This window comes from Helianthus annuus, chromosome 1 (genome assembly GCF_002127325.2).
Source record: "Helianthus annuus cultivar XRQ/B chromosome 1, HanXRQr2.0-SUNRISE, whole genome shotgun sequence".
Classification (NCBI taxonomy): Eukaryota; Viridiplantae; Streptophyta; class Magnoliopsida; order Asterales; family Asteraceae; genus Helianthus; species Helianthus annuus.
This window is the reverse complement of record NC_035433.2, coordinates 8699280-8723580: the sequence shown is the minus strand read 5'-3', so window position 1 is coordinate 8723580 and position 24301 is coordinate 8699280. Positions and strand designations below refer to the sequence as shown.

At 34.4% G+C, this 24301-nt stretch overlaps 2 protein-coding genes and 1 long non-coding RNA gene across 21 annotated transcripts; 2 read left to right on the top strand and 1 right to left on the bottom strand.

Moving 5' to 3' along the window:
- Positions 1-373: 373 nt before the first annotated feature.
- LOC110864221 lies at positions 374-4683 on the bottom strand. Of its 9 annotated transcripts, XR_004868731.1 has the most exons (12): positions 4544-4683; positions 4276-4371; positions 3989-4163; positions 3811-3838; positions 3544-3631; positions 3179-3366; positions 2995-3096; positions 2126-2195; positions 1768-1817; positions 1347-1419; positions 1101-1197; positions 374-624 (listed from the first exon to the last, which is right to left on the bottom strand). It is a non-coding gene; the product is annotated as an uncharacterized LOC110864221 (long non-coding RNA). The 9 variants fall into 9 exon arrangements; XR_002549741.2 differs by having other exon boundaries at positions 3544-3838; positions 4544-4660; XR_004868730.1 differs by having other exon boundaries at positions 1347-1412; positions 3544-3838; positions 4544-4660.
- A 7680-nt stretch (positions 4684-12363) lies between these two features.
- On the top strand, positions 12364-15244 carry LOC110935787 (NAD-dependent malic enzyme 1, mitochondrial-like). Of its 5 annotated transcripts, none has more exons than XM_035978208.1 (11): positions 12364-12570; positions 12671-12860; positions 13049-13114; positions 13226-13298; positions 13375-13461; positions 13558-13612; positions 13722-13793; positions 14475-14629; positions 14714-14860; positions 14947-15019; positions 15155-15244. In XM_035978208.1, coding segments are annotated over exons 2-8 (378 nt in total). In that variant the 5' UTR covers positions 12364-12570; positions 12671-12836; the 3' UTR covers positions 14476-14629; positions 14714-14860; positions 14947-15019; positions 15155-15244. The 5 variants fall into 5 exon arrangements, with proteins under 5 accessions (XP_035834101.1, XP_035834100.1, XP_022033834.1 ...); XM_035978207.1 differs by having other exon boundaries at positions 12705-12860; positions 15112-15239; XM_022178142.2 differs by having other exon boundaries at positions 15112-15239.
- Positions 15245-15845: 601 nt separating this feature from the next.
- On the top strand, positions 15846-18442 carry LOC110935772 (delta-1-pyrroline-5-carboxylate dehydrogenase 12A1, mitochondrial-like). 7 transcript variants are annotated; one of them, XR_004868725.1, is made up of 9 exons: positions 15846-15908; positions 15984-16097; positions 16164-16247; positions 16334-16443; positions 16526-16657; positions 16751-16840; positions 16939-17015; positions 17510-17618; positions 18048-18135. XR_004868725.1 is itself a non-coding variant. In XM_022178130.2 (9 exons), exons 3-8 carry the CDS (start codon positions 16232-16234, stop codon positions 17146-17148), a joined length of 471 nt encoding a protein of 156 aa, XP_022033822.1. In that variant the 5' UTR covers positions 15846-15908; positions 15984-16097; positions 16164-16231; the 3' UTR covers positions 17149-17192; positions 17510-17875. The 7 variants fall into 7 exon arrangements, 4 of the variants coding, with proteins under 4 accessions (XP_022033822.1, XP_022033815.1, XP_035834097.1 ...); XR_004868726.1 differs by lacking the exon at positions 18048-18135 and adding an exon at positions 17925-18040; XR_004868727.1 differs by lacking the exon at positions 18048-18135 and adding an exon at positions 17116-17192 and having other exon boundaries at positions 17510-17523.
- Positions 18443-24301: the final 5859 nt, after the last annotated feature.

The window sequence follows — 24301 nt, the reverse complement described above, 5'->3', positions numbered from 1 at the left end:
TTATACTAGCCTAAGATCCCGCGAGCTTCGCGGGTGGCTTAACACAAACATATAATATATACTGGCAATGAGATGAGCTTTGAAAGATGAATCCACAACCAAATACTCTCATATAACAAAACATGTACAGTAAACTTGAAAGATGAATCCACAACCAAATGTCCTGTTCCCCTGTTCTAGACACATTAATCCAGTATTAGTGATTTGACAACAATTGATCAATTTAAAAGTTACACACAAAAGAAGAAAAAAAGAGAAGGTTATGACAGTGCAACATATCAATATATAATTGGCCAAAACGATTTAAATTTTAAAGTTTTATATGACTACATTTTGAATACATTAATAGTAATGTCACTAACAAACATCAATCTGCAAACAGGTCAGATGGATTTTGCATCAAAGGCTGTTGGTAAAGAGAATGCAAGTCACAAGTATTCAAACATTTAAAACGCATTGTTATCGGATCATTAAAATTAATGGTAGGACAGACTAATATATATACACACGTAACTTTCATATATATATACATAACTTTCAATCCCACTTATAACCGACTTTCACCTTCTTTTCAACCGATTCATGTGTGCTTTGTCTTTGGCTTTGATAGGTTGTCAATACCCCCTAACAAAAAAAGTGGAAATTATCAAATATAAAAAGTTATATCCACTTGATATATGTCAATTTACCTCTTAACTAAGTTGAAATCCAAACTAAACATTGACCCGTAACTGAGCCATATTCCAAAACTACCCTTACATAGTAACTATTTACTCCAGACATAATTGGACACCAAACAATCTGACTCTAATTTAGATTGCTAATAATTCAGTCAATTGGACACCAAAAACAATCTGACTCTAATTTAGATTGGTAACAACTCAGTCAAACTTTGGTATCTTCGAAATAAACTCATGTATCTGTTAACGGATCAGAATATATAAATTTTTTAAAATACGAGTCGGACTTCTAACGGGTCAAAATAAATAAATTTTGATCAAAATATGTCGGCATTTAAAAAGCACGCCTCATACATGCGTCTTATGCCAATTTTTTGCCCGATAAGCACGCCTCACGAACACTTTACGTACAACACTCACCTTACTTGCACAAAAGCGATAGTGGTTGTGCCTGGGGTTGCCTTGCGCCAAGGCGCGCTTTCCAAAGCCAAGGCTAAAACTATCAAACCCGCCTTACCTACACAAAAGCGATGGAAGTTACCTTGCTCCTAGGCGTGTTTTTTAAACCAAGGCTAAAACTCAAGCGGGTCAAATGGGCCTCAAGGTTGATATTACCTACACTACACAATTCTTGGATGTAAGAAAAAATATGGTAACATGAAATACCTGAAGGTTGATATTATCATCTTTCCTCCATTGCAAATAGATTTTAAAAGAAGGTTGTACGCAGGGCTGCAAACTTCACATAAAATAAATATTAAGTTAGAAATTCTAATAATTATGCTAAATATTCGCTAAAAAGTGCATCCTGGTTTGGTTTAAAAGGCGCGCCTAGGCGCGAGGCGACCTAAAAATGGTCCTGAGGTGCAGCTGAGTGTTGTACAACAGGCTTTTTATGCTGTACATTGATTTTTTTTTTTCCGTTTTAAAACATATATAAAGCTTAATTATAACTAAATCATAGGTAGAGGATGCTAAAAGCATATGGGATTTATAAAATAATTTATATAATCCTTTGTGTCTTGCGTACGAAAAGCTCAACGCTTTTGCGCCTCAGTTTTAGACCTCGTCGCTTTTGTGCGCTTACCACTTTTTTAAACCAAGCATCCTGGTTGGTAGTTCCTCTCACTTCATCCTCTAGGGGAAAATGAATAAGTAGAAGTTAAAAATAGGCCCATCCTGAATTATTATATTATCTTTTTCACAAATTCACCAGGCTAAGACCAAAGGGATAATTATGTGTCGGTTGAAACAGTTCTGGTCGATTCGGGTCAGCTTGGTTAGCCAAGAGTACTTTTTTGTTCAAATTATATAACATTACATGTCTTAATTTCAGCTATTTATCTGAAAAATCTAAAGTCAAAATACAATCCTTGAAGATTCAAATTTGAACCCAAAATTTTAGATTATCTAAAGAATTACCCAAGATTAATAGTGATGCTTACCATGGTATTTACTCTGTCAGGTTGACCAAAATCTTCTTTCACAAGTGTTCGCATATGCTTTTCTTCATCTCTGGACAAAATTGAAAAGCAAAAAAAAAAAAAAAAAACATTAACAAATTGCATTATAAAACAACACCTGAAATAATAATCCTTTTCTCAAATTCCATCAGTTTTCATAATAATCCATTTCTCAAATTCCATCATTAAATAATAACCCATTTCTCAAACATTAACAGAATAGCCTACCGATAACTTTTTTATAAAAACCAGGTTGAATTGCCAACAAACATTTTAAGTCCACTTTTCTTAAATTCCATAAGTAATAAATTTATATCTTCAAAAGATTAACTTTAAAAACTATATTATTAAAATAATAATCCATTTTTAATTAATGAAGTTAGTTATAGATTGCACGTATATGAATACCCGTTGGTAGACCTTCGACCCGTTTGAATCATTTCAACTTCAATTAAGTTTCTAAATGTTCCTGTTCTTCTAGTCAATCAACATTCAAGTATAACCGAGATACTCAGTCCATATACAAACAACTTATTGGTTCAACTTTATCAAAACAATATAACTTCTGTAATCATATTTAGAACTATAAATTAAAAAAATGCAACTAAAGTTAAATAAAGTGCAACATATAATATATACCAATTTAGAGGCTTTAAATGCAACTAAAGTCAAATAAAGTGCACATCAGATTACTATGAATGTACGGATTCAATATTCATCATTGGAAAATATATGAAGTATGAACAACAAAGAACTGGTTAAATCAACTACATAAAGATCAATTGAACATGTAATTATCCTTAATCAGTGGAATCAACTGTTGGTAATGTCTAAAAACAATACGTACACACCTGAATTTGATGAGCTGGCATCTATGATAGGATGATGTTTCATCACTTCATTCTTTGAGAGACCAAACTCTTTGCATTTGAAAAGAGCCCCGTGCCTTCATCCTAAATAAAGAAACATATGACTTTTACACTTTTGTCTTTTTAACATAAATGGATATGTAAGAGTGCAAAGTGGATAACTGACCAGTTAACATTTCCTCTAAGCGTGCAAAGTGAGCCTTTGAAATCCCGTGTCTCAAACCATCCTGACCCATATTCCTGTTAGCAGGACTCTGCCCAGAAACCGAAGGATTCTGCCCACCGCCACCATTACTCATATCTTGAAGTAGTTGCTAGATCATGTGTTGTTGCATGCTAGACCTCACTCCTCGCCTAACGGGTCATTTCATCGAAATAAAAACAAATATTAAAAATGGAATCTTTATCATGCCATGAACTAAGAAAGCAAGAAACATACCATGCATAAACGGTCCTAGTTTGGTCCAGCTAGGTTTTAACGATTTGGACAACGTTATACACACCCCTAACTTCAAAAAACTAAAGCCATACCTGTCTTTGTAACTGCTCAAGTCTTAGTTTCTCTTTATTTGCCAGCTCATATTCACCATTGATCAAGTGTCGTCGATATGGTCTAAGCCTAGAGCAGTTCAAGTTGACACGGGTCATGTCTTATTAAAGGCCAAACCTTTTAAGAAACTTCATAAATAGAAAATGAGTTAAATATGATCACAAAATCGGACCCGCTTGATCACAAAAATTCACCCGCTTCAAATAAACATACACACAAAAAAATTACAAAAAGAAAAACAACTTCACCTGGTTCGCTGAGTAACCGCTGCGTTTCCTGAATCACAACAAAGTCAAAACCTAAGTTAGGGTTTCATATGCACAAATACTACGGCGATCGATCGAATAATATGAAACAAACAATATATATACAACTAACATCTAGGAAATGAAATAGGAATCAGAAGAGTGAGATGTTGGTCCTTACCTTCTTTGCCGGAAACCCTAGCTGATATAGCTCCAACCACCATCTCTGTCATCTCAGCAACCCACAAGTTGTCGATCGTCGGAACCCTAACTGGAACAAACGTCGTTCATATCTCGCTTAAAAACCCTAGCCGTCGTTGCTAACACCGAGGACCAGAGACCATAAACCACCATCACTACCACCAACAATAATAGATAGAAACAGATGAGATCGGAACAAAATTTTAGAGAGAGAAAGGGTTTTGGTGATGGATCGGAAAAAAAATCAGAGAGAAAAGAAGAGATTACCAACAACCGTGTTCACCGTCTACAGGTTACCGACGGTGGATGAAACACACACCAGAGCAGTATCACCGCGATGGCGCCGCCGCCGCCGCAGAACCACTGTGAATCCACCACACCAGAGCAGATTTGGCCATATAAGATGACAAATAAAACATTAACAAATCGACACTATTTAAACAATATAAACCCTAATTTCAGATTTGGAAATTGAACTTAGAATCAAAATCTGAAGAAGAAGAAGAAGAAAAACTACAGAGAAGAAGAGCCTAACCGTGATCTTGAATGCTTGATCCATTGTCTTCGCACAGATTGAAAAGGAAGGGTTTAACCAAAATGGAAACCTATCAATCTTTCTCTCTCTGATCAATTTCGTGTGAGCAAAAAGAGCGGACGAATGGCGTGGTACTATCCCGCTCAAATTCTTTCAATAAGGGTTAATAGGAGGACAGGTGGCAATAAGTGGTTTAAGAAGATGCCAAGTGGCACCAAAATGTATTGTTTTAATATACATAATAGATAATAGATTAGTGTATCATGTGGATTATTGTAAACGACTATTTATGAATGTATGAATACTCTTGCAATTTGTAAAGAATAATATATAGTGATTTGTGTTTTTAATAAATTTTTGTATGTAAAATTTCTAAAGACTACACGTGTTTTTACAGGGGTTTTACTTCTAGTTATTGTATAAAGCACATAAAATACAAATATAACTAAAGAACCTTCTAGGCTACTCATGCTTAATATAAGCTGCCATCTATTTTGAATGCTAATATAATAAAGTGGTGGATTTTTTAATTAAGTGGTTGTAGGTTCAAATCCTATAAAAAACATGCATTATGATTTTAGACGTTCGAAAAACCTAAATTAAAGGAAAACTTGAGAAGAGAGAGAGAGAGAGAGAGAGAGAGAGAGAGAGAGAGAGAGAGAGAGAGAGAGAGCATTTAATAAATTCATATCTGTAAATTGTTGTTGGTAGGGCTGCAAACGAATCGAACGAACACGAACAAGACCTTGTTCGTGTTCGTTTGTTAAGAAATATATGTGTTTGCGAACCGTTCACGAACACTTATTGAACGAGATTTTATGTCCGTGTTCATTTGTTAAGGAAATGAACGTGTTCGTGTTCGTTCGTGTTTGTTTGTTAATTTTAGGCAACAAACAAAAATGAACGTTGACGAACACAAATGAGAAGTTTTTTCCCATAGTAGTGTTGGTGGAAATACTATTTACCAAAATGGTGTTATTAGAAAAGTATTTACTAAAATGGTGTTTTTAAAGATGTTTTTTTTTTGTTTCTCACTCATAATCTAATTGGATAAATCCTATTCATTAAATAACTATTGATCTAATCATGTTTTTTTTAGAATCTAAGAAAAAAAATAATTTTTTTATTAAACCTACATTGAAACAAAAACATATTTTATATAATCTACAAATCTGTATTTGATTAAAAAAAGCTCCACTATGATTCTTATAACTTTAGTTACCCCTCATATTCACGTTTAAGTTATTCAATCAAAAAAGTGAAAATTCACTCAATCTTTCATTGATATATTTCCGTTGACAAATATTTTATTTTCAATAAATAAAACAGTATAGTATAATTTTTAAAACTAAATAACATTCCTTAAAGATACTTGCAACAGAATGGACCTCATAACTATTTTATATATTGTTATATTGATTTAAAACATAATATATTAAATAAACTTGTAAAACTGTTTAACTTTTACCGGTAAATAAAAAAAAGGCTTTTCTTTATTATTATTCTTTATAAAAACAAAGTTCGTGGATTTAGTTACAATTGATAAAAATTTACAAGTCTAAATAGTGTTTTAAGTAAAGTATTCTCTAAGAAAAACACACATAAAGATTATGTATTTCGTGTTCGAACACAAGAAAGAGATAGTAGGTTCGAACCTACTAACTCTTTATAACAAATATTAACGAATAAAGTAAGGATTAGATTTGAACCTACCAACTCTTTTAGGTGTTTGAACACGGAATACATAAATTTTATGTGGATTATTCTTACAAAATATTATACTCACAAAGTCTACGATATACACTTTTATGTTTTATCCATTGTAACTAAATCCAGAAAAGTTGTTTTACTAAAACTAAAAATAAAAACAAAGAAAAGCCAATTTATTTACTAGTTAAACTAGAAAGTTTATGAAGATTATTAATAAACAATGGATGGAATAAAAATGACGTAACTCAAACCTTGAAAACTTGATTTAACAAAAAATAAAAAAGGCATCAACGGAATAGGTGACCAAAAGAATCCTTTTTTTTATCAAACACAGATTTTTAGATTTTTAAAATATGTTTTTTTTAAAGTAGGTTTTATAAAAAAAGTTGTTTTTTATTCTTAAAATATATGATTATAATTATTTAATGAATTGGATTTATCCAATTAGATTTGGAGTGAGAAGCAAAAAAAATCTTCAAAAACACTATTTTAGTAAATACTTTTCTAATGACACTATTTTGGTAAATAGTTTTTCCACTAACACTATTACGGGAAAAAACTCCAAAAATGAGCACCAACTAATGTTCGTGAACATATATGGAAACAAACGAACACAAACAATCGTTCATGAACAGAATGTATAATACACTGACACTTATTATATATTTAATTTGCCGGAATTTTGAAGTATTTAAATAAATATAAAAACTCAAAACACTAATGAACTATCGAACACAAACGAATATGTTACCGAACGTTCACGAACATAAACGTACGAACACGGCATTTGTTCATGTTTGTTCATTTAACTAAACAAACGAAATTTCGTGTTCATGTTCGTTTGCTTAGTAAGCAAACGAACACAAACAAACTTCCCGCCAAACAGTTCACGAAGTGTTCGCCGAACGTTTGGTTCGTTTGCAGCCCTAGTTGTTGGTGATTGTTAAACTACACCCATCTATAGTCAAAACTTGCAATCAAATACAATTTAAATATAAGGAGATGTGCTCACTTTAGAAGAGATTAAAAATATGTCTTTTCTTGGGTAAAACATAGAGGAAATATGGGTCATTAGGTTGGGATAAATGGTGTAAATTATGCGTTATAAATATGTAATCATTGTGTACCTTTTAGTGGGTTTCTAGCTTCTTGCTAGATCGCGTTGCTATATGAATAAGGTCCTCTCGTCGTTCATAAAAGTACAAATAAAAAGACAATTAAGAAAACATTTTCTTTTATAATATGAATTTCCTAACAAAGTGTTTATCTATCTCGTTGTGTAGAATCACGCTGTCTTAGTCGATCAATCTTCTATATAAGCACATACGGTCTAGTCATTAACTCGTTGATGTCTTCTATTTGAAATCTATCACCTTATTCCTCTAACTTGACACCTAAGACACATATATGTTACTAATGGAACTTAGTAAAACACGTGATTATTAATTTGAATTATAATAACTAAATCAAAGGCATGTGTGTCAATTTTATTTTGACTTGGTATCTATTTTGTTTTGACAAGTTAAAGTTTAAACTCAAATCAACAAAACACCACTCTTACGTCTTTGATCGAATAAATAAGTGCATCCTTTACTTGGACGAAACATTTAACCGGTATATGGATTATTGACAAAGTATAAGGTGTTTGACTTTATCCTCTATTTGGAATAACATGTGTAATTCCATCACATATTTTAAGATAAAAACAAAATGTGTACCCTAACATTAAAAAAACTTCACGATATGTAAATTCATACATTGATTCAAACCTTTAATAATCATCTAACAAATGCACCACTTTAAATCAAAACGTTGTAGGTAATTTGATAAAAAAAAATACATAATTATGATGTGCTCCTCCATTTTGGAAAATTTTTTTCAAACTTCACATTAGTAAGATCTATAAGTCTATATCTGTTGACGTCAAAATCAACAGTCTGATGTGGTTGTTGATCTGGAATCACTGTGACGTGTTTCTGATCATCGGGAAGCCTACAAATTGAACATTGTTAGTCTTGCCATGGAGAGCCCGGGAGGTGTGTCTGTTACCATCCTTCGAAGTGGGAGTAAGACAACGTTTATTGAGTCAAAGAAACGAATTGGATCCGACCAATTTAATGGTAAGAATGTTCTTGGTGCATTCCACTTGTTCTCCTTTCCTTATATTGTCTTTATCCTTTGCCGCGGGGGGGGGGGGGTATTTCCCTGTCAATTACCTGGTTAATAAACCAGATGTTGTCACATCAGAAGAAGCATGGAGGATCAAACCATTAAATGATCCTCGTCTCTTCGTGTCTTCCTTCTCTGAGATGTCTCGTCGAGACTCTTTGCTTGGCTACTGGTAACGAAGCATTAAATGTTCTGGTCTCATCCAAATATTTGATGGACTTCCTTCTTTGACCGGAGTGATGATCCTTTGATCGCAAAAGGCGAGAAAAGGCTAAGTCGTTGACTGGGCTTGGGCCTAATCACCAGACTGTTAGTACTGGGCACAAATCGGGATGTTCCTCATCAATAACATTCATCCGTTGTTTTCTCTTGATTACACATATTACGTAAGTAGTTTTAATGGTTATTAACATAAACCGAAAATGCTAAATAACATATGAACTCTTATATAGTTAAAGTCCCTTTGATGTATCTTACATTACTCAAAAAAATCACCTCACCTTGTAAATAATAGTACTTTCTTGTAAGTCTCGATCTTTCATTCTTTCCCTTGTAACCCCTTCTATTTACCAACGAATTTTACAAATCCTATCATCGAAGAAAATAATTTGCTACAATAAATAAAACTTTAAGATGTTAAAGTAATGTAATTGTTTGTGATGAAATAACTTTTATTCTATATTATTAAAATTTAAAACTTCAGATTTTTTACATAGGTGCGTTCGAACTCTACGTACTCTATCACGTGTTGCTAGTTTATGTTTTTTAAAGTGAAATACCTTGTTACGCTTAGCTGGAATAAATATCTTTTTATGTAATGTTAAAGTAACAAATTTAGCGATGGATTTTTGAACAATAACGGGTCCAAATTATACAAACCGGTTCAAGCTATTTCAATTAAGGCTGGTAAATCTGACACGAGCACGATAACACGACACGAACCTACACAAAGTTAATAAGTTTCATGTCTATAAGAGGTCGACACAATACATGTCGTGTTTACCTATTTCGTGTGTTTGTGTCTTATCGTGTCCGTGTCTTAACAGGTCGTTTTCGTGTCTTAACATGTCATGTCAGACACGGTATGACCTGTTAAGACTCAAGACCATTATACAATACCTGTCAAGGTCTATTAATTGCTAAATATCAAATATGTAGTAACAAGCCATGTTCGTGTCTTAACAAGTTGTATGATACGTTGGTAATGTTTTCGTGTCTTAACATGTCGTTTCGTGTAAACTGTTTATTATCAGGTTCGTGTTCGTGTTTGAAAAATCTGACACGATAAGATTTCGTGCCGTGTTCGTATCTTATCGTGTTCAGGTCTTAACAGGTCGGACTGACACGATATGCCAACCCTAATTTCAATATTGTTGATCATACATGTTCTATATTTTACAACCAAAATCCAGTTGAATTTATCAAATTAGAGCAGGAAGAATCATTCCGTTCAAATGAACACTCTACATATACATGACATTACATATACAACATGTTGATGATAATAAAAATGTATAGTGCATGTAATGACCGTAGTTGAATTTTTCGTTGATTAAGGTTAGTTATTTTATTAATTAAAGTTAATTATATTATTTACTAGTGACTAGTGATTTGCGTCTTAGTTAAGAACTCTTACATTACTTTATTAGTAAAAAATATTTGAGTAAATTGCTAAAATTGTCCCTGAGGTTTGGATATGTTTGCTGTTTTCATTTAAAACAACTTTTTTTTTTTGTACCATATAGTCATTTCACTTTTGGGATTTTTTGATATTTTCATTCAAACGTCTAATTTTCTTTATTTTTTTCTATCAAACATTTGGATGAAAATAACAAAAAATCATAAATCTCAGGGACGATTTTGGTAAAAAAGTCAGACGTTTGGATGAAAATGACAAAAAATCCCAAAAGTGAAAGACTATATTGTACAAAAAAATTGTTTTGAATGAAAATAACAAACATGCCTAACATCATCAACGATTTTGATAATTTACTCAAAATATTTTTAATAGTTGTTAATAATAAAATATTAATTTGAACACCAACACCAAAAAGGAAAGTTGCTATCCACAAGTGGGCAGGCGGGAGTTATGCTAACGTTGTCTTTTTCATTTGTCAAACGTGATTTACGGTGTAACGGAATCGTTGATTTTTTAATTGTTTATATTAATAAAATTAAAAACATTAATCTTAATCAATCTTTTATGTTGATTTTTTATTTTAACTGGTTTTATTAATAAAAACACAAATCTTAATCAATCTTCTATAAATAAAACTAGCGGAATTCTATCACGTGATGTGACGAGATTTCTGCTCCGTTTTGTATCGGTTTCATTTGTTATGATACCGGTTTATTAAAAAAACCCTAAAACTTAATTTATCTTGTTTACATTTCAAGAAAAGGCTTATACTCACATGCTTAGGCTGATTCTATAACCCAAAAAATAAAGTTATGATATGTCTAAAAGAATATCAATACGTTTTTTTGTTAATTGAAAGCCATAATAAATGAATATCAATACCGATTTCGATAACGTCGATGCCGACACTCGGTATAGTTTACAATACAAAATAATATCTTATTTTGAATACAACCCCGTTTTCAATAACATTTACATATAAATGTTGCGATAACGAATACAAGTTATTAGAGAAAAATAATATTATGTAATAATGAAATATGATTAAAAAGTTAACTGGTTAATATGTAATACAGTAATAATGACATATTATTAAAAAGTTAACTACATTATTTATGGTATAAGGTTGGAATTAAATCGAAAGGAAATGTACTTTATATGTGGTGCTTCTTCTCAAACTTCTACTCACATGTTTAAGTTAATGATACTTTACTATTCATTACCACACCTTTTACTATTAAAAAAAAGTGAATTTAAAGGATTGTCTTTTATCTTTATACCTATTTTCAGACGCTGTCCTTTATGTTCAAAATTAACGAGTTTTGTCCTTTATGTTTTCATATCATACATGTTTTGTCCTTTAGGCCTAACCCAGTTAGTTTTTTCAGTTAAATTTGGTCATGTGTTTTGCACATAAGGGTATTTTTGTCAATTCAAAGGTTGCAGAAGCTTTGAGCTGTAAATCTGTTGTTGAACTTACCTTTGAATTGACCAAAATGCCCTCATGGACCAAATTTATCTGAAAAAACTAACTGGGTTAGGCCTAAAGGACAAAACGTGTATGATATGAAAACATAAAGGACAAAACTTATCAATTTTAAACATAAAGGACAACGTCTGAAAATGGGTATAAAGATAAAGGACAATCCTTGAAATTCACTCTTAAAAAAAATAAAATAGAGTATGTTTAAAAGGTGTTTATTCAAACAACATGAAATTTGATGTTACAAGCCTTTTGTGCTTTATTGATCATTAAATTTTTAATATAGAGTAATTTATAAACACAAATTATAAGCAATCAATAAGTTTATAAAAAGCCTAACGTTGAATTGTTTTGGGTAACCAGTCAAATGAGTTGAAAGTCTCTTTTATTTAAAAAAGAGTAAACTGCCATTTTGGTCCCTGTGGTTTGGCCAGTTTCGCCACTTTAGTCCAAATCTCAAACTTATTACATCTGGGTCCCTGTGGTTTGTATTTTGTTGCCATTTTAGTCCAAATTTCAAATTTGACCAGATTTCCCTGTTGCAACCTCCTATTTTGTCTTTTAGTTCAGGGGTATTTTAGTCATTTTGCTTTTCATTTAACATTTTCTTAATTCAAAAATTAATATATATATATATCTATACTATATATAATATACATATCCAAAGGACTTCTTAAGGTCATTGAAATTTCCTTAAAACACCCCTAAAGCATAATGTACCAGTCTTTTAAGCATCAGAAAACATCCCTTTCCACTTATACCCTTCTACTAAAAAAAACACGGGTATACCAATCAAGTCTAGGGTTTCTCATTCTCAATACATTTTATCCGCCCCCATCCGCCTGCTTTCTCTCCAGGCGATTCAAAAGGAAATCTTGGGTTTTTGTTGGCGATTCAAGATGTCTTTCTCAATGACACCAGATCTCTCTATACAACACAAGATCGAATGAGTTTCATCTCTCGAAATCTTCGATTTGACTGGATTCGCTCAGAGCTAGGGTTGTACTCGATGAGAAAAAGATCCAGGTAGGTTTATTTTTTTCTGCTGAATGTTTTCTCATATCTAAGGTCATTTTTTGATGTTTTCGGTTGGTTTGTTGTTGATGAACATGCATTTTAAGCTCAGATCTGAGTTTTATATTCAAGAGTTTTACATTCAGAGGACGGCGACGAAGGATGCGGGTTTGATTTTAAGCTCAGATCTATGAAAGGTGTACTCATCGTCTCATCAAGATGAATACTATTTTAAGCTCAGATCTGTGAATGGTGTACTCATCTTAGAGCGGTTTTCCATGTCTGAGAGAGTCAAAAAAGCTGTGAGTTTTCTCTTAATTTCGAATTCATTTTTGTTTCTATACGTGTTGCCAAAGGTTAATTAGTTAAATATAAGAAAAGTTTCAAAAATTGGTTTGAATATTTATTTTTCAGGTTATGATAGCTCGCCAATTTTATTTCTACTACACTACGCCAGATCGGATATTGAATATTATCATATTGTAATCAGGTGCAGGAAGTGAAGCCTGATGTACTCCTTGGGTTGTCTGCAGTCGGCGGCTTGTTTTCTAAAGAGGTATATTCTTATATTAATTAATTGAGTAAAACACGTTATGCGGTCATGTATGTCAAAAACAACATGTTTAGGAATCTTCATTTGTAATTTTATTTTAAAAATTTTGTGTAGATATTAGAAGCATTTAGAGGTTCGACTTCAACCAGACCAGCAATATTTGCACTGTCGAATCCCACAACCAATGGTACAGTTGATAACGCTCGACCAAATTGACATGTAAATACGAACTTTTAACGTCTCAAAATTTTGTCACATGACAGCGGAATGCACCCCTGAAGAAGCGTTTTCTATTGTCGGTAAAAACATTATTTTTGCAAGTGGAAGCCCGTTTAAGGATGTAGATCTTGGTCTGTTTTCTAACTTCTTTTTTATTTTACTTCTACCGTTTTAATAAAATGAGCTTAGTAATTTCTGCATGCTGTAATACGTAAACTTGATCGCAGGAGGTGGAGAGATCGGCTACAGCAATCAGGGAAACAATATGTATCTTTTTCCTGGGTCGGTGAACGGTTCATATCTCCCGTCACTAATCAGAAAATTGAAGATTTAATTTTTTTGTTTTTTTTTGTTTTAACTACTCTTCGTCTGACTAAATCTTGAACTGCAGCATTGGTCTAGGTACCCTTCTGTCTGGTGCTAGAATAATCTCGGACGACATGTTACAGGCTGCATCCGAGTGGTAATTTTCGTAAGGGAACGTTTCACAATATAGCAACCAACTTAGCTCGTTGGCCCGTTTTGTTAAGTATACTTTTTGTCATGAATTAGTGACTATACTTTGTTATGTGGGCTAATCTGATAATTGTGACCGGTTGATCGCCGCACTGGCCAAATGGCTAAGTACACTTGCGATTTAGTGCTAGGGCTGTAAACGAGTCGAGCCGAGTCGAGCCAGGGTGGTCTCGAGCTCGTGCGCAAGAATTTCAACGAGGCAGCTCGGCTTGGCTTGAGCTAGAGATAGAAGTTAAACTAGCCTATGAACAAGCCAACGAGCCGAGCTCGGCTCAATTACAAAATGAGCCCACTCGGCTCAGGTCGTTTCAATTCAGAGGTTTTTTAGCGAGAGTTTTTTCGAGCTTTTGTCGAGAGAGCTACGAGCCGCGAGCTTTATGAACATTAACCCAGTTAAAGTTGTAAAAAAGAGTAAAATGCCATTTTCGTCCCTAAGGTTTGGTCACTTTTGTGACTTTCGTCCCTGAGGTGCCATTTTCATCCAAAAAGTTTGAAGTTTTGCCATTTTCATCCCCGAGGGCCATTTTTCGAGGGACAAAAATCGCAATAAATTGCCAACCTCAAGGATTGAAATGGCAAAAAAAAAAAAATCAAATGAGATGGTCTAATTGATCTTTTTTTGTTGAAGATTGAAGATAGTTGCCCAGATTTGGTAACATCTGGAGGATTAAGAGAGGCAAGAACACAGGTCAGCAACGAATAGCAAAAGCTGAAAAAGATTTAGCAGACGCTGAGCTGGAACTACAAAACGTTCCACCATATGAAACTTCCCGAGAGCAATTTGTAAGTCGAATTTATTTCACTCAAATGTTTATGCATCTGAAAATATTTATTTTAATATTCGAAAAAATTACTTTATATTTGCAGGAAAAGTTAGGTGCTGAAATATTGGAGCTGGAAGCTTCTGCAAGAGAAACGATATCAAAAGAAAGAAAAAGAGAAGCTTTTAGAAAGAAATAAACAATTAGCAAGGCAAACCGCAGATAGGAGGTGTATGGGCCTGTATTAATTGAGGTTACTTCATGTTGTGTTTTGAATTTTCAGTATGGATATGTTTTTATTATTTATTTTTCTTAAATTGATTTTTAATCGTGCTTCAGGTCAACATTTCAACCCAGCTTCATGCTTCATACTTCATACTTAGAGAGTCATGTTCCTTGTTACATTTGGAAGGTACCTTAAAATTTTGAAATTTTCAGTATGGATATTTTTTATTTATTTTCTCGTTGTCTATCGTTTAATTCTTTTTTCTGTCTAAACGCAAGCTTTTATCACACAAGATTCTGCTGACCGTGACCACTTGTTCAGAAACGTTAAGCCATTTGATGTTGCCGTAATTAACCAGGTTGCTGATGGAAATCGCAACCCAGAGCCATTTAATATTTCTCAAGAGGCAAGTGATGTCGTTTTTATTTAATATTATACGCTTCTTATGCAAGGCTTAAAAAACGGAAACGAGTTTCGAGGCATTTTCACTTCGCCTCACAAGGCGTAAGCCTCGAGGCGAACCGAGACGTAAGCCCGAGGCGGAATTGAAAAATAAATATAAATATTATATATCTTATAAAAATAGTAATACTAACTAAATTAATCATCAAGTTCATCAAAACAATAAAAAAACATGCATAAAAAGACATAAATTGCTTGAAATTGACACAAAAACGCAAAAACATCAAAAACAAATATCTAAAACCTCCGAGACGCTACCTTTTTAGCGCCTCAACCCCTTTGAGGCGCACAAACAGTATAAACCCCCTGAGGTCAGAATCGTTTTTTGGTCGTTTCGCTTTGAGGCGCGCCTCAAGGCGCACGGCTCAACCGTTTTTTAAAACCATGTTCTTATGGAGGCCGTTTCGCTTTGAGGCGCGCCTCGAGGCGCACGCCTCAACCGTTTTTTTTAAAACCATTTTTTAAAAAATTACATGAGCATATCTTAAGCTTTATTCATTTTCTCAACTTCGTTATTGTTTCTCAACTTTGGAGGTAACCAATCATTTTTCATAGGTATCTTCTATATGGAGACGTATCTGCAAAAGCAGGCCATATGTTTTCCCAGCCTGAGGTATAAATAAAACTTAAGATATGCTCATGTAATTTTTTTTTATAATGATTGATTTACCTTTTTTTGTCATTTCAGGTTTCTGATTTCTTTGCTAAGTTAATACAAAGGGTCTCACCAAAGAGTTACCAGTAGGCTCTCGGTGTAGTTTATGTTACCGGAAAGTTTTTAGAAAACTTTTCTGGTGATCAGGTATTTTAAAAATGTTTTATCATTAGTAAATTCACTACATGTTTACTAATTGCAATTGTATGATAGGTGCGTTTCTTGGCAAGGTCGTTCGGAGTACCTGGGAATCATCTTGGGCAACAAAGTCATGGTTTCCGATGGCCATATGGCCCTGTAAGACACCCTTCACATATTATTATTTCATAACATTCGTTATTTATTAACTATATTCTTTATGTTTCTAATATGTGTAATTGCAGGTGGCGTTAATTACACCTTTCAATTTTCCTCTAGAGATTCCGGTACTCCAGTTGAGGATGTCGACTTTATTAATTCTGATGGAATGACGATGAACAAGCTGCTGCAAGAGGTTGGTTTCTTCACATTTAACAGTCTATTAGTAAAAAAAGATATCCATTTTCATGCCTTAAATATTCTAATCTCATAATCAGGCAAATCCGAGAATGACCCTTTTTACGGGTAGCTCGAAAATAGTAGATAAGTTGGCTTATGACCTGAACGGACGAATTAAAGTAGAAGATGCAGGATTCGACTGGAAAATCCTCAGGCCTGATGTTCACAAGGTTTTATTATTATATCCTTTAAACTATAAAATCTTGAAACTTTATGAATTTGCAACATGAATTGTATTGCTGAGGTGTCATCATCATTAACAGGTGGATTATGTGTCATGGGTGTGTGATCAAGATGCATATGCATGTATTGGCCAAAAATGCCTAACACAATCGTTGTTATTCGTTCATGAGGTTTGTTTCTTTACTTATTCTATTAACGTACGTTTTAATGCTTATCATCATATTATAATTTATTTATTTTACCTTTTACATACTGGTTTTATATGCAGAACTGGAAAAACAGCTCACTCATGAGTCACCTAAACCACCTTGCGGGGAGAAGGACGCTTGATAATTTAACAATTGGGTCAGTTCTTAGAGTAAGTTATTAAATAACAGGACATAGAAGTTTCCACAATAAGATTATTATTAATATTAACCGTTTGTCACGATCTATGTTTCTTTAGGTTATAACAGAAGCAATGCTAGACAACAAATGAAATTACTTTTCCTTGTTGAAGTTGTAATTCACCAAGGTTTATAGGTGATGCATCTGTGTTTTGTTCTTAGTTAGAACTTTTTTACTTTGCTACTGCATTAGGTACTTCCAAGTAAACCTCAGAACTGAAATGTAGAATACTAGACATAATAGCAGCAGTAGATTCCTACTATGTGTGAGGTAGAGAAGTATCAGCAAGCAATATCACTTTTGGCAGCTCAACAATGCCACCCTCATTTGCAATTTCGTTAGGCCACGTCACCTTGGTTTTAAAATGCGCATAATGCATCATGCGACGATGTGCTGATGAGATCACATGAGGTTTTTAGTGCACTGATATTTTGTATATTGGTTGGTTTCAGCTTGCCGTGCCTAGAAACAAAAGATAGACCTGGATTGCTCTTATGAGAAATAGTCAAGATAATGGCATATGTCAATACTACTGTGGGGTCAGCTCGAATTGATAGTCAAGTATGTTACCAATCCCCTTCCTGGGTCAAACGGGATGGATTGGATTGGGTTGGATTGACCTATTAGAAAAGTTGTATTGATTTATAATTTGCTATAAATAGTTAAATATTTATGATTAAGAAAACGATAATAATATAATATCACATGAATTGTTTCTGTTTTTCGGTTAAAAGATTTAGTAGGCTGTATGCTCTAATATCATACTTGACTTTTGTTCACTTTCGACGTGTTCCTATATCAGCTTATTCTTTATTTATTTTTTTCACACATTTCAATAAAATAAATGGGTAAGAATGTATGGTACAGGGTTTGGTTGCCAAAGATAAATTTCATGCTACTACAGAGGGCAACTTTAAACGAATCTATGTCTTTAGGTAACCAAATACTTTCTCCTTTGTTACTATAGTATTCTTTTTTTTACTCTTGTAGGCCCACTGGGTTAGACCATATCCGGGTCTAAGCCCAAACATTGAGTGCGGTTCAGACAATCAGGTGGCAATTGGACCGGGTCTGCAACATGTATGGTCTTCACTGGCCGGGTGTTGGGGATATCAACTTGGTGTGAGTGTGTTTGGGTGGGGGATGTATACCGCAATAGGTGGGGGCTGTTGAGTGAGTTTGGTGATAAATAGGTACACCTTTTGGTCTGGGATTGTATAAGAAGACTTTTTGGTGAAATCAGACTTCAAAGAGAAGAGATTGCAAACATCCCAAGTAGTTAACAACCTAATTATCTGATGCATTGAATTGTTGTTGGGCGCTGTCTTCAACCCAGACACATATTTTGAACATTCCTTTTTTAATAAATAGCTAAGTGTGCCAAATATAGTTAGAAAACCAGATTAGCATGTACTTAATTCTAATTTTTAGGTAACAGAAATGCAAATTTAAAAAGTAGTAAATAATCCAATTTGACACGTATGTGTGTGGAAACATGAATCTTTTTTGAGGCATTTTCCCACTAGACTGACACACATAGATATAAAGAACTCGAGTTATTCACTCATAATTGTTTGTGAACTCTAGAAGTCGGAACTACTCAAAGGTTTCAAAATATTATCACTAATAATACTACAGTATTGTGCTACTCACAGGCATTTTCCCATTAGACGGACACATATATATGGTTACTAATTTATTCAGCTATTTAGAAATAACATCACCATAAAAACATTCTTCACTTTGAATTTTACACGTCTTAAAAAGAAAAAAAAACTTTCTGAGGAAAATTCTTTCATTTGACACAGAAACTACATTTCAAAAAAAGGTAGCACGAACAACCCCTACGTTGGTGATATTTTTTTAGTTTATGAATATCAGTCGTCAATTGTTCACTCATGCGTATTTATGTTACTTGAGTTTGTGTATTTATGTTACTTGAGTTTGTAGTGATCACCATATTAGAATTACACTTGTGCAACGGTTTGTGACTTAAATGAAACTTAAATTTGAAGTCAAATAATCAGCTTCACACCAGCTACAACAATATTGATTATTTTTTTGAACGGCCAACAAAAAAGATATAAATTAATATCTAGCCAGCAGCTAGCACCAAAATTACATACACCAGAGACAAGAAACATACAACAATATTGATTATTATGTAAGACGGTAAGAGAAACAATTGGTATGCCTAAATCATAAGGCTAATTATATGGTTTTATTCAATGGAAGCCTGAATTAGAAGTTTGTATTCAAAATTCTAACAATTCAATATTTTAGTTAAAAAACATAAAGTTTGGTATAATATTACTCTGTGGTCACTAGCGGATTAAAGATTAAAGACTTTGTAAAACAAACGCATACAACACATGAAATTATATAAATATATCAACACAATTTGTTTATATATATAGCTTAGTCATTGACATAGTGCTAAATAAGTTTTAATATATTTAACGTGTTTTTCTCATCTATATCAAACTAAAGTTAAAAAAAACTAACCAAACGCATTTTGAGCATCATGACTATGTTTTTTTTGGGTTAGAAATCGGCGTGTCTGGCGCAAAGCACGGTGAACCCCCTAGAATATTGATAAACTAACAGAAAATAACTTCTGAGTTGTAAGTCATCGGCGCCGCCCCGTACATAGCCCTAAACTCACCAACCTAAGTCATATGTTTCCCGCCGCATCGCGCGGGTAAACGACTAGTATATATATATATATATATATATATTAATATACACACATACATATACAATCTATATAACCCTCGATCTCACTAAAACAACACAGATCCATACTCTCTCTCTCTCTCTCTCAGTTCTCTCTCCCTCTACACCATTCACCACCGTCATCACCACCGTTCACCCCTGCCATACACACACTCTCTCTCTCAGTTCTCTCTCTCTACACCGTTCACCACCGTCATCACCACAAATCACCACCGTTCACCACCGCCATACACACTCTCTCTCTCTCTCTCAGTTCTCCCTCTCTCTCTACACAGATCTCTCCTCCATAGGGGATTTTGGGTGTTTGGGGATTTTGGATGTTTTATGAAGTGGTTCAACTCCGGTGACAGGGGATTTTGGGTGTTTGGGGATTTTGGGTGTTTGGGGATTTTGGATGTTTTATGAAGTGGTTCAGATCTGCCGGTAGTGGATTTACGGTGATGGATGGTGGTTCAGATCTGCCGGTGGTGGATTTACGGTGATGGATTTACGGTGATGGATGGTGGTTCTTGATTTTCTAGGCTTTGTTTCACTAAATGTGAATATATGTGGTTGAATAAAAAAGTTGTTGATCTTGAAGAAGAGGTGTTTAGTGCTCTCATGTTGGTGAAGGTGAGGCTCGTTGATAGAATTGTGTAACCGTCGATTTATGGTTTGTCGTAATCATAAATTGTGTTTTAACTTTGCTACAGAGATTAGGAATGGAATATTGGAATTGGGTTTTGATGATGTTCATCTGGGTTTTATTGCAAATATGATATTTGATGATGTTTTGATGATGTTCTTGATATGGGTTTTGATGATTTTCTGATGATGTTTGGGTTTTGATGATGTTCTTGTCTGGGTTTTGATGATATTCTTGATCTGGGTTTTGATGATGATGTTTGGAGTGGCGGTGGTGGTGGTGCTATAGAGAGAGAGAAGAGAGAGAGGGAGGAGGTGGCGGTGGTGCTATAGAGAGAGAAGGGAGAGAGAAGAGAGATGATTATTTTTATCTGGGTTTTATTGAAAAAAAATGAAATTTAAAAAATGACCAAAATGCCCCTGCACTAAAGGACAAAATAGGAGGTTGCAACAGTCAAAAAATAGGGAAATCTGGTCAAATTTGAAATTTGGACTAAAATGGCAACAAAATGCAAACCACAGGGACCCAGATGTAATAAGTTTGAGATTTGGACTAAAGTGGCAAAACTGGCCAAACCACAGGGACCAAAATGGCAGTTTACTCTTTAAAAAAAAGAAGAAGCCGTTAATACTTAAAAAATATATATGACTAATAACTAATAAAATAAAACAATCCGTGGGTACCACGGGTGATAACCTAGTGAATCATATAAACACTTATATAATATGTTTTAAGTATGATACACATTTTGCTTATATAACTGCGTCTTTTGAAAGAGCAACACCCTAGGAAGGCTTCTCCCAAAAATCCTTTAAGCAATGCGGCCAATGCCTCGAAAATTCTATATTCACAACATTGTTTAGATTTGAGCCCATGACCTCCCACTAAGAGACAAGAGTCTCTACTAAGTTAGCTAGCCCGTATTAACTAATGGTAAGGGCAAAGGTCTCTTTGGTGAAATCTAGGTTCAAACCTATGGTTGAAGATTTAGACTTTGTTGAGGAGTAGTTAAAAAAAACGTCGTTAACTGCCCCTTTTTTACCTCTTAATGCATACAACACTGCGTAGAAATAATTATGTTATTATAGTGATTATGTGATATTCACCGTTACATACCGTATTATTGCTTTTATATCAAACGTCTTTACAGTATAAAACCGTCATCCTATTATAACAATATATATTGAAGTATGCACAAAATAAGAGTTTCTTGTGTAACACTATTTTAAAATCTTAGTTCAACTATTTTTCTCTCTCCCTAATAATGGATTGGTCTAAAGCCAATCATAAAAAAACGCGTAGAATCCACTCGGGCGAAACTGTACAACACTGAAACATGGAGCATTTAGTTGCACAAAAATAAAAGTTGAAGGACCAATATTGAAAATACACAAGACCCTAAATCGTGCATGTTTGATTCCTTCGACATGTTCACGATCGACCGTATCTATTCACGTACATCAAATAAAATAAATATAAACAATAACTAATATGTTTGCATTAATTATTTCAACATTTGATCCATCCACCATTTTAATATTAAACACTTAAAATGATTTTTATTATTATTATTATAGGAGCTTGAGATAGATTTGAAATTTGGTCCCAAAAGTCATTTGCCACAATGATTTAACTTACTAAAGGGGTATGGTCTTTAAACATGTGTTGACTAGAAAAGAAGTCGCGTGCAAAGGACCATACCCATGCTTAACAACAACAATACTTAGCAACGATACAAGATCTGGCGCGGACCCAGAGGTGCGCGTGCATGAATGCAGCTAACTGATAGTAAAATAGTACAAACGGCAGGAGCCTACAGCCAATCAATGTATGCCAGGCTCTGCCAAGGCGACACCTGTCACGGCCCCCGACCCGGTTGACCCGTTTCAGGAGCCGCGGGACAGGAATCCCGTGGTATTTAATTTAGGCAACAACGGAAGTCTTTTTAAAACAGGATCTCTTAATAATTAAAACTGCTCGTTTCATAATTTAGGGATAAATTCCCGAAATTTACAATAATGTGATTTCTCAGGGAAATCTTTATTTTCAAAACATGTTCATTTATTTATTTACATTGAGCCACTTTTCTAAGCTGGGAGTGCTCCACGGCACTTTTCTTTGCTCATACCAGATCACCTGAAACATGTTTGAAAAAGGTTTTTTCAGCGGGGAAATACTGAGTGAATCATTCATTTTACTGAAAACGACACATTTGTTATAATCTACAGTATTAAGGGGAATTACAATGTTTCTGATATCAAACCAACTACCCACAGTATTTGTCACTCGACCATCCATTGGCTAGCCCATTTGTCCAATGGTGTCTGTGACTGTGGTCAGATCACCCCTTGGCCACCCGTCCACCCGTTTGTCCAAGTATGACGGGAAATAAGTAATGTATACAAAACCCCACATACCGACTGTAATTTGGTGATTACATAGACTTAATCCCTGTAATTATAACTTTGAAAATAACTTGGAGTTTTGTAAAACAGTTGATAAAAAGAGAATGACTCACGTTGCAGATTTATGAGCAGGGTATAAGCTTTACTGATTAGCCTTCTAACCTAATTTAAATAACAATGCACACACAAACGAGATTAGTAACTAATTCAGCAGTTACGTCAATTCACGAGATTAAACCCTCACAACTTTTATCAAGTGCGATACTTAACAATTCAATGGATTCACAACGAATGACAGAGCATAGTCCGAATTCGAACAACACTCAAACATTCAAGTTGAAATCACAATGAATAACAAAGTACAAGCTCAATTTGAGCAGCACTCGGACAATCGTTGGATAGTTATAATCGATCGGACGTTGAATCGTAATAGCGATCGAGTTATTACCCTGATTGCGGCAGCACCTCGTGATCGTGTGTGTGTTTATTGTGGTAAAATAGCCTGAACTCGACGTACACAAAGACAATTTACGTCGTTTTAATTTCTACAGGTGAGTGCCAATGTCGGCTATTTATAGCAAGTTTTGGGACTCCCTTACGGACCGTAAGCCGGACCCTTTACGGTCCGTAAGCTAAGCAGTCTAATTATAGGCTGCCTAGGTTCGGGACTAGCCTTGGTGACTCAACATTTCAACCAATCAGAACAAAGCAACGTTTAAATTAAGATAATTACCAACTAGGGTTTGCCCCCCTCGAGTTTTAGGGGCCCTGATCCTGATTCCGATTGTTCTGAAAATTTTAGGGATAGTGCAGAATTATTTGGGTGTCTCAATTAGGGTTTTCTTATTGACTAATTATCGTCCTAATTATTGATTTTAGTGGCAGTTGTTACAACACCCACGATAACTAATCGTGTAAGAGACAAAAAGTACAAAAGGGTGAGAACATGTAGCCAATCATGTTGCGAGTTTTACCGTTCCATGATCTCCACATACCTCTTGATGCTTTTTGTTAACTAGCTCGGACCATGGGGTTGCAATGGCTCGATTGCCAGACAAGGAACAACGTGTGTAGATGCGTATTATTGTGTAGTTCGTTTTTAGGGTTCCTAGCACACTCAACCATACCGCTTTGATTCAGCAGCGAAACGCCACTCAAGGTCGGGTATAGTATTAATTTTTATATAGTTTAAGGAGTTTATATTACTTGTATCTATTAGTCCGTCGGCGAGCCGTCAATTCCCCTTAGGTAGTTACTTTTATATAAACTAAGTCATTTACACCTTGGTGTTATCTCCGCGCAAAGGCAATGGCTTACCCAACCCAAAGCCTCATCCAAAACTTTCAACCTCCGCTGAGAGTATCAACTTGTTTTAACTCTACATAGACATATAATACATGAACGACCCAAATTAATGGCGTCACAAGATTGTTGGTAGATTTTAAGGGTTGGGCGGAGACTCTAACAACCCAAGTTAA

What these genes read in the sequence shown, in the direction of transcription:
- LOC110935787 (XM_035978208.1), top strand. Translation starts at nt 12,837, where the DNA reads ATGTCTGAGAGAGTCAAAAAAGCT. An exon ending in CTGAGAGAGTCAAAAAAGCT is followed by an intron (nt 12,861 to 13,048) that starts GTGAGTTTTCTC and finishes TATTGTAATCAG; the next exon opens with GTGCAGGAAGTGAAGCCTGA. An exon ending in GCGGCTTGTTTTCTAAAGAG is followed by an intron (nt 13,115 to 13,225) that starts GTATATTCTTAT and finishes AATTTTGTGTAG; the next exon opens with ATATTAGAAGCATTTAGAGG.
- LOC110935772 (XM_022178123.2), top strand. An exon ending in TCAGGCCTGATGTTCACAAG is followed by an intron (nt 16,658 to 16,750) that starts GTTTTATTATTA and finishes CATCATTAACAG; the next exon opens with GTGGATTATGTGTCATGGGT. An exon ending in CGTTGTTATTCGTTCATGAG is followed by an intron (nt 16,841 to 16,938) that starts GTTTGTTTCTTT and finishes TTTTATATGCAG; the next exon opens with AACTGGAAAAACAGCTCACT.